General features: G+C 41.8%; 1 protein-coding gene across 1 annotated transcript; it reads left to right on the forward strand.

The window, feature by feature from the left end:
- Positions 1-9772: 9772 nt before the first annotated feature.
- Positions 9773-10300, forward strand: LOC308282919 (NADH dehydrogenase [ubiquinone] 1 beta subcomplex subunit 10-like; the record flags this gene model as incomplete). The annotated part of the gene is made up of 1 exon (XM_080723308.1): positions 9773-10300. The coding sequence occupies one exon, from the start codon at positions 9773-9775 to the stop codon at positions 10298-10300; it is 528 nt and encodes a 175-aa protein (XP_080579434.1).
- Between the last annotated feature and the right edge of the window lie 368 nt (positions 10301-10668).

Raw genomic sequence — 10668 nt, forward strand, 5'->3', positions numbered from 1 at the left:
GTGCAAGCTAGCGCTAGCTAACCTTGGCTAGCAACATCTCCATCAAGGTGGCTCTTTGCAAAACATGCAGCTGACTTAGCTTTATTTGATCAACTTGCCAAGCAACACAACAACGCTCACTGCAGCCGTGACCGTGCCGGGTAATAACATTGCCTACCATACGAACCAAGAAGCAACCTGTACGCATAGGCTATGGATGGTTCTTCTGTACTTGTTTTGCTGCTTGTTGTTTTTTTCCCCCCCTTTACTCTACATTTCAAAGTTACCTTATTGCTTGTAACGCTGTGCCAGCCCGCGGCATCAATCAACACTGGTTCACACACAGAGAGAGAAGCTATGGGCAGCTATAGCAGCGTTAGCTACGCTTGCTAACGCTGCAATAACAAAACGAGACACACACTACTGTGTCTCTCTCTGTGTCCGCATAAAGAGTCCCGCTCATGTATGGAATGAAAAGTCGCCACGATACGACCCGGTCCTCAATAACAGCCAACGGGGAAAGTAATGCATAGATTTAGGTTGACGTTCTGGTGTTGACATGATTTTTGAAGCCAGACAGACAGGAATCTGTCTGGGATGTTAAAGTGGCAAAAATCAAACGTGCCAACATCCGGGTGTGACAGTAGGCATTTCAAAACAAGAGTCATCATGACAAACAGTGGCGTCAGTTCAGCAAAAGCTAAGGTATGGCAACATGACTGGTGTCTTGCACGCGCGCGAGTGCAAGACACCAGTCATGTTGCCATACCTTAGCAACGGACATTTTATTATTTCCCCCTGTAGCCAAAGGTATGGCAGCTGCCATAGCTTGCCATACCCAATTGACGCCTCTGTGACAAACGTAACTCATCTATACTATAATTTTGGAGAAGTGTCTGAAACCGCGTTTCTCCTCAGTGGCTGGAGCAATTGATCTGAAATCGCATCACCATTACCATATGAACACACCTGACATAACTGTGAAGCCCGTTTGTCACTTTCACAAATCGTATGCTGTATATTAGCATTTTTATGGTGTATCTATATCTATTTAGCCTACAGTACCTTTTGTGACCACACATGTTAAGGGAGGGGCGCTGTTGTTCAGGCCATGCACAATCACACACACACACACACACACACACACACACACACACACACACACACACACACACACACACACAGGGGGGGGGGGGTGCAGGCGGGCGGGCGGGCGGGCGGGCGGGGGGGGGGGGGGGGGGGGGGGTTCTGGCCCTGTTACAGATGTTGTCCAAAAATCATGCAGATCGGTACACAGTATCTCTGTAGCCGTTAAATGGAACGGGTATTTCTTACATTGATGCTCCTACATATTAGCATGCAAGCACCAGTTAAAGTTACTTTCCATCCCTCATATACTGTCCCATAACCCACATCCCATAACCCACACACTGCACATCATTTCAGAGCTCATATCTTTGAACGGGTAAGGGCTAGTTCTAAATAACAATCAAACAAGCAAACAGCTGCGTCTTTTCACACCGGTTTTATTCACTATTCCTTATATTCAATTTTTCATAAGCAGCTAAATACTTTTTTCGTCTTTAATTTTAAGGAAGATTTGGTTTGGTTCATTTTATTTTGCGTGTTGATGATTGATGTATATTTACCACATGTACATTTTTACATTAAAGGTCGAATCGTTTAATCAGGAATTAATACCTTTTTGACCTATATAAAATATATATATTTAAAACATAATATGGGCGGCAGGCCTAATGTTGGTCACTCCCGGTTGTACTGTTCACTGATTTGCTGTAGGGGGCAGCATGTCTTCAGAATTCATTACATTTATGGTTTCTCTTTATTTTGTCCATTCTAAAAAAAACTGATACAGTAGCAAGGATAAATGTTTTCCATTGCAATTAAATCATTGTCAGTAATATACGTTATGGTCATTAAGGCAAAGCAACAATCTACAAATCGAATTAGGCCTATTAGGCTATATATTAAAACCGCACATTATATGACAAAATCCTATGGTAGCTCCTAGACCTAGAGCAGGAGTCTTCAACAGGGGGTCCAGGACCCCTAGGGGGTCCTCAGAGTTACTACAGGGGGTCCTCCAAATCTTCCAATTCTTTTTATATTAACCACTTGAACCTATAGCATCCATATTCTGGGAACTGTAGCCAAAAATAGCAGATCTACAGCTCACAACACCTCGCAGCGCGAGACATTGTGAGGTTGTAGATCTGCTATTTTTGGCAAAGCGCTTTGGTGTAGAGGGGAAAAGAGACCACGTAATTACAGAGTGAAAGGTCAAGTTTATTAACTATTGATGGTTCAAGTGGTTAAATATCTGAAAACACAAATTGACATGAATCCAAAATACAGTGATGATTGTGCTGCCAAACAATAAAACTATATGGAATCTATGAACAGGTTGTGGGGGTCCCTGCTTCATCTCTCTCTCTCAACTAAGGGGTCCTTGTCCTGAAAACGTTGAAGACCCCTGACCTAGAGAGTTCCTGTCTATCTGGGAATGGGAGATGTTTATAAACATCAAATAGAATGGATAAGTATAATTAATAGGCCTATAAATGTTAATATAAATTCAATCGACACATGGAGTAAAAACTGTCTTAATTAAAACGATGCCCTTCTCTTCAACAGAGGCTTGCTGGAGTTATCCTCTTGCTTTCTCTTAAATCAAATGTGATGTGAAGCAGCTGGCTGAGATACTTTGACAAAATGAACAGCCAGGGTACTTAGGCCTATGAGTGAACAGCAACTATCAGTGTCTGTGTTCCCTCTTCTCAATCCTTCAATTATTAAGAAGATGGCCGTTCTGTTTGATCTCAAGAGTGAAGTGCATGCAGCATGACCATAAGCATAGGAAGATTTAGACAAAATGTTTTCTGGCAGGGACCCCCAAAAGAAAAGATTTGTGTCCCCTGCTAAATCAGTCAATAACTCAATATAGCTTCATGCTGTGAGCTTATAGAGCATTCTGTAGTAGAATCTTGAAAAAAAAGAGAACACACACACACTGCACGCACGCACGCGCGCACACACACACATGCATATGCGCGTGCGTGCGCGCACACACACACACACACACACACACACACACACACACACACACACACATACTTGTAAGACGCCTCAGGGCGACAAGCGACCTCGCCACAGTGATGTGGACATCAGGGTTGTGGACACATCAGGGATCTCCATATATGGGCATGAAGGGATATGTTCTCCCTAGCTGGCATCAGGGATCTCTCTAACAGGGCATCATTAATATAGATGACATCAGGGATCTCCATATATGGGCAGAAAAGGGATTCTGCTAGTGAAGCCAGAGCGTGATGTCAGAGCAGCAAACCCATTCTGGTAGAGTGGTTCCCCTGACATCACAGTGACATCAGAGCATGATGACATCATGATGACACATTTTTACGGTCTATGGGTTTGCCCATAGACCGTCTACACGTAGTACACGTCTACACGGAGACAAGCTGTGACGTTTCTCATGGTAAACTGCGACCTTCGGTTGCAATAATTTTTCTCTACTTTTTTTCAAGATTCTACAAAATACTAAAACTAAAAAGAGGTAATTCAGTTTGGCTTCCCATTGTGATGATAGGCAGCTGCATGTAGCATTATGTCTGAATGAAAAACCTTCCAGGCCTATTTCCAGGCTTTGCAAATCAGTATTTCTATTGCAGCTTTTATCATTAAGTTCTTAAAAAGAGAGAGAGAAGATGAGAGAGGGAAAGATGAATGTTTGAAAGTTTTCCTTTTTATTAAAATATATAATTTTGGCTTCACTTTGTGATGATAGGCATCTGGAGACATGCGCTAGTATACTGATAGCAAATGAAACCTTCACAGCACATTGTTTTCAGGCCTTGTAAATCTGCATTTCTATAGCAACTTTTTCTAAAGCAGTTTTATTTGTAACGTGTGTGTGCGCGCTCGTGCGTGCGTGTGTTTGTTACATTCACCCATGGCAATCACAGTTCACACACCATGGTGCAGGCAACCATAGAAAGGCAATAAACTGCTGTGTTTCGCTTGCCAGCCTAGGCTATTAGAGCCGGTGGCCTAATTGTCCATGGGCCGGACCAGAAGTGAGGGACACCTAAGATGAATAAATCTCTTTGGTACCAGTTTGTTTGTAGGGTACATATAAGTACTTTGAAACATGATAGACTTTTCAAATGGGGGTGGATATTGGCAAGAATCTAGTGATGCAATACCTATCACGATACTTGGGTCACGATGCAATAGTATCATGATTATATTACGAATCTTTGCAATACGACACTATTGCGATATATCGGCTTTAAAAGCTGAAGACGCTGCTCTAATGTTGTCGTTTTCGTCGTTCGCAGCCATTTTCTCGAGAGACCTCACTCACTGAACCTTGTGAAGGGGAAGTAGCTACTATAGTATCTCGATACTACGGCCTGAAGTATCGATACAGTATTGGCAAAAAAACTATCGTTGTTGGCTTATAATAACAATGATTTTGCATAATTAGCAAGTTATTCCCCAAAACAGGAAATTACTATAACTTTGCTTCATAGAAAGGTGATCTAAGTCCATGTTTTTGTTGTCAGGAAATTCATCTGTTACCATGGTGCAATCATGCCACCTTTTTAATTTGCATAATTTGCATAATTATGCAAATAAGGGTTAGGGTCGTTTCACGGTTAGTCGATGATTATCCTAGACTTTCCTAGAATATCCTGAAATTCCTATCTTGCCATAACTAAATTATTCAACCTTTTGTCATTAAGCATATTTGCATAAATTATGAAATAATTGGGCTGAAACCCAGAAATAACTATATACGGTACATATTTTGTTTGATTTTAGTTTATTGAGAAGGACTTTACAGTCTATGTCTGTTTAGATGTCCATAAAATAATATCTTGTCATAAGTCCTGTCACCTTGATGACTTTAAAGCTGGGACAAGGCAAGCTTCGAAGATATCAAACCCTACTATGCACAAGACATGGTCTACATACTTTCAAGTTTCATCATGCGCACAACTGAAGCTGAGGATGCCTAGGTCGTGGACGCCATGCCAACATATGACCTGTCACCCTCCTGGGGTTACAAGCAAGATGTCCCTGAGGGCTTAGCAATCCCTACTAAGATCTAGGCAGTCCTATACCTCACCACACCCGTAAAAGCTAAGATAATTCAGCAATAGACATTTCACTTTTAATAAAACTTAGATGCCATTCTGTGCCACTGGGTAGATACTGTAATGCACTTAAGCACAATGACATGTCACTGGAGGCCTTGTGGACATTATTCAGAGGAGAAAGCAAGTCATGACCATACTCAAAAAGCTGTCCAACCAGAAGAGGACTGCATGGTGATGACTTTGGTTATGTTGATCAGCAACCAGAATGCTACCACTGAATGGTTTCCCTGCCAACAGACCAAAGATTATTGTGAAATCTTTGTAGTGTTTTGACCGCCATGATCTCCCATCTTCCATGAAGTAGCTAGGCCACATGGAAGAGATGCCAGGTTGGCAAGCACTCAACTACTTATCATCTGGAAGGTAAAATAAGTTCCTGTCAAGTACCAGCACCAAAAATTAGCGGAATGTTATCAGCAAACCCTCAAACACTTTCAGGGGAAACCCCAGGTTTTCATGGTAACGGCAGTTCAGGATATCCACTGGTGTTATATCTCAACAGCTCACAAGAAGAGACTAATGTTGATATTACTGCACAGCCTGGATGCTGTCGGAAGTGGTACAAAACTCCAGCTTGAGTCCACTGACACCGATATGTTTGTTGTTTCAATGAAATTATACCATCAGCTATGCAAACTGGTGTTGGAAACATGAAATGTACTGTATAATCCTCCAGGAAACAGTAGTGCAGGTAGTTGGTGCAGTGAAACCTGCAGTAATCAGTGGGAGATGGAGGCGGATGTAGAAGTTGAAGGGAAACTGATTGTATAATATACTGAAAGTATAATAGTAAAATATGGAGTTTATGATAATGTTCATTTATTTACCACTTCCTTCGTTGAGTCCCCGTTCTATACGTGGTCTGCTCCCTTTTCACTCTACACCAAATCTTTTCAATAATAGCTATTCACATCGTGTCACAACGTGAGGTGTCGTGAGCTTTTAGAGATACCATTTGTTGAATGTTTACCCCAGCATAGACATGCTAGGGTTCATGTGGTTTAATAAGTGAATTAAGTTTTTTGATTCTGTGGATGTGGTTGGTGTCATTGAAGGCTGATAACTGTGACTAAGCTACCACTTGGGAAGGGCTATCATGTTGAAATATTATCTAGGGATATAGACATTTTCAAAATACCAAACTAGAATTGTTCACCTTGAATGTCCCCCGTTAGTGAAAATTCAGACCTGGGCCCATAGACTATAATATAACCCCCCAAACGACTACATGCACTGTAGGAGAGTCATCATTAATTGACCCACCTAATTGTTGTTTGTTGCTACATGACCGTCCGCCAGGCCACCAGCCCTCCCATTAGCAAATTGTAGATTGTTGTACACGGATGTCAAATACTTTCTGAAAAATCGACCACAACTTCCAGAAGTTTAAGTCTGGAAAAAGTATGGAATTTTTAAATCGGAAATGTGTCGAAGTAATTCGGGTAGGAGTGCGACCGTTAATTGAACAAATCTATTATTAAAATTGGATGCATATCAAAGGTCTGCTAACTCCATTGGTGTAGGTCATTAAACTAGCGTGCCCCCAAACATTAACTCACTAATACAACACTGGTTACAGTAACTTATTTTTCACTAATTATGAATTCGACTAATTCCATGTATTACAACTTAATATAGCTGCAAGCAACGATAAAGTGGCCAAGCAGGAAAAGCACAAGTGGGAAAAGAAATCAAAGATAATTCCCCCCTAATTCCCTTCAATGCCACTTTGTCCAGAGAGTTTGAGAAAGTTCCACAACTACCGTTGCAACAACTTCATAGAGACTGGAAACGAACCCTTGACCTTCTCTTTAGAAGTTCGGTATCCTGATACAGACTTCTGGCTCCATGGGTGGTATCAAACGTAAATCCGCAGGGACGGGGGGCTATTAATCAGTGGGACGAGCAGAATTGGGAACAAATGGATGAGAAAGTATTGGGCCCTCATCTGGAAGTTTGATGAAATCCATGTCATGAAATGATGCATTAATGATGACTACACCACAGGTTCCTTCAGAGGTGCCAGAAGATGGTTTTGGCAGACACACTGAGACTCAGACAGACACTGTTACCTGGACATTAACCAATGTTGAACCTCCATTTAAGCTGTTATTTCATATTGTTGTTATTTAAAGTGATCTGTCCATACTTAAAGTCTACCTCCGAGCTACAATTTATTGTTGTTGGAAATATTGTAATTTTATATTTGTCATGTTTTCCTTACAGTGTATACTGACCAAGGCATTTGTGAGCAACAGGAGTTTATTCTGGGACTATTGGTGCTGCTTATTGTACAAAATATAGCTACTTGTTTAGAGTTAATATCTGAGTTAAGTTGAACCTTTTCCCAGAGAACGAACGGACAAAATAAAGAAATGACAATAAAAAAAAAAAAAAAAAAAAAAAAAAAATCAGTATCCTCCCTCTGTGTCTTCAGTGCCTTCTGGTAATGAAAACATCACATTCTACTTGGGATTTACGTTCAGAGGACCTGTTGCATACCACATTCAAGTGAAAAAATTGTTTGGCACCAGAAACAGGCTAGATTGAGAACACAATGAAACACAACAATGAGCAAATTGACCATTGAACTGGTGAATTTGATCACAGCCCTAGAATGTCACTTAAGGACAAAGATTCGATCTGTTATCCACACAGTTGATCTGGGGCAAAGGCTATTCATAAGTTATATGCATGGAGATTGCTGGTGAGTGGTGAGTGCAGTCGAGTGGTATGTGACAAGAAGATAATATGTAAAACATCTCGTCTACACGGTGAAACCTTTTTATCTGTCTCCGCATTTACCATATCTTGCGCACCCAAAATCACAGACTAATACTATCACTGCCAAATCTAAAATGCAATTGCACATTTCTCAAAATAACTCATTTCTGCCTTGTAAAGCACTTTGAGCTGCATTTCATGTCATGAAAGGTGCTATACAAATTATTTATGTAGGGCAGTGGTTCTCAACCTTTTCAGGCCGTGTCCCCCACAAAATAATCATAACTGCCCAGAAATAATCACATTTGATTTGAGGCATTACATGTAGTTGGACTCTTCCACAAATAAACATTGTGAAAATAGCAGATCTACAAGCTTGTGAGCTTTAGTGTTGGCTTAAACTAATGTTCCATTCACCCCCCCTCCCTTTTTGTCTTTTCCTTCCTTAGTTTCACAAATTATGTTTAACAAATAACCAAAAATTGTGGGCCCAAAACGATTGAGGTCAACTTGATATCAATGAAATCAGTTGTCAGTAATCAGCAGTGTAGTGTTCCTGCATACATGTACTGTATTGTGCGAGGTGATGGATGAAGAAAGAAAGTGAAACAAATAAGGTGTAGTGGAGGCATGCGGTTGCTTGACGGCAGGGGACAGAATGAGCTTTGCTAGAAGCAGCCCCTTAAACAGAGGGGATGGTCAAAAGGCCACTTAACCTGACAATGGTGTGAAGAGAGAGACAGAAAATGACGCAAGTTACAAGGGAAGACTATATAGGGAGCGGTCAGAGTCAGACCACTATGAGCAAAAAAAGGGGGTGAAGACAAAGACTACCTATTTAAAGGCACTTGACACTACCAATTACTGCAACCCATGCAACACCCTCCCCCTGGCACAGTAACTCACAGATAAAACGACTGAACAATAAACTATGCTATTTCAACTCGTTGTGTGTGGTTTGGTTGCATGTATGTGTATAATGTAATACTGAAAAGAAATATAAACAGAATAAATTAACCAAAAAGGGGAAAAAAACCTGTATATAGGCTGTCTCAATGTGTGGCTACTGAGTAGGCCCACACACTTGTGTTACTTTCCAAATTTAGATTATTATCATTATTATTATCACAAATTGTTAACCAACAAAAAAATAGCAGAGCTTGTAGATCTGCTATTTTTGAATAATTCCTTTACTTTTGGTACTGTGAGATATTTTGATGTCAATACTTATGTTGAATACAGGACTTGTGCTTACAGAGTATTTCTACATTGCGAAATCATGGATACTTTTACAGTAGGCTAGTCAAGTAAAAACTAGTCAAGTAAAAACTCTGAGCCTCCTATTGCTTGTCTGACATCAGTACAGACTCCATATTTGTGTACGTCTAAACTTAGAACTCCACATATGGAACTGTATTTGGACATGCCTGACCCTCGAACTTGGAAGGCATATGGTTCAGGTTGACTCATCATGACATCGTCAGGGATGACAAGACACCTCGTCATCAGACCATAATTTACATAAAGGAGACCTGCAGTCCCAGATTCAACCAACGATCTCAGGAATCTCCAACAATCTCTGAACTCCAGTACTCGTCTCTTCGAGACAGACCTTCAAGACCATTATCTTTAAGACCCCTCGACCTCTCTTATCTCATCATCAGGATTCCTACATCACTCTCACAATACTAACCAGGTTCTAGGCTTTGGCTAATGCTGCTGGTTGCCCCGACCTTCGAACCACAGGTTAGATATCTCCGTTCTGCTGGCTCCTCATCTCTTAGACAACTAAAGCTCCCTTCACTTTCAGTAGTATTTTTTTATGGTCCTTCCTAATCAAAAATACAAAACAAAAAACGGTCAAAATGCCGTCGGACTATGACGAAGGCGCTTACCCGGAGCCTCCTCGCCAGAACCCGGCCGCAGAGAAGCGCACCTCGCTGCCCAATCCGGCACTGATCGTGTCCAAACTCTTCTACTACTTGGTGGACCTCCCCGTCACCACGTTCAGACATGCTGTGGAGAAGATCCAGGCTGGCAACAGGTCCGTCTACTACCACCAGAAGTTCCGGCGTGTTCCCGAGCTGACCGAGTGCCAGGAGGGGGATATGCTGTGCTGCTACGAGGCCGAGATGCAGTGGAGGAGAGACTACAAGGTGGACCAGGAGATTGTGAAGGTGGTCCAGGAGCGTCTGAGGGCCTGTCAGCAGAGGGAAGGCCACAGTTATCAGCAGAACTGTGTGAAGGAGCTGGAGCTTCTCAGTGACGTCGCCAAGGCCTACAGCTCACGCTACGGAGACCTGGGAGCATATGCCAGTGCCAGGAAATGTCTAATGAAGCAAAAAGAGAGAATGATGGCGGCTCAGGCTCAAAAAGCCAAATTAAATGACTGAGGCCGATTCTAAAAACACCTTCGGTAGGGCGTTCCACATTTTAGCAGCATAGCAGAACGTATTTGACAATTTTTTGTGTGCCAAATCTGGGTTGGACGTGATCTGTTTGGTATATGCATCTTTTAGTTCAACTCGTAGAGACTGGCAAGACTACACTAGGCTACTCAAGCATTTTAATAGGGATTGGGGAAACAAACGGGGGGAACCAAAACAAAGCGACGCCGCTTCTTCTGCGTGTGGTTTCCGCCTAGACAGGATCAAACGGCCCATTGTAAACAATCACCAGGCTTTCCCCCGAGAAATAATCATTATGATGCACCATGTACAGCATAGTACAAATCAGAAGGTTGAGAAGGCGAGATACACAA

The sequence above is a fragment of the Nannobrachium achirus genome (genome assembly GCF_963921795.1).
Source record: "Nannobrachium achirus genome assembly, chromosome: 4".
NCBI lineage: Eukaryota > Metazoa > Chordata > Actinopteri > Myctophiformes > Myctophidae > Nannobrachium > Nannobrachium achirus.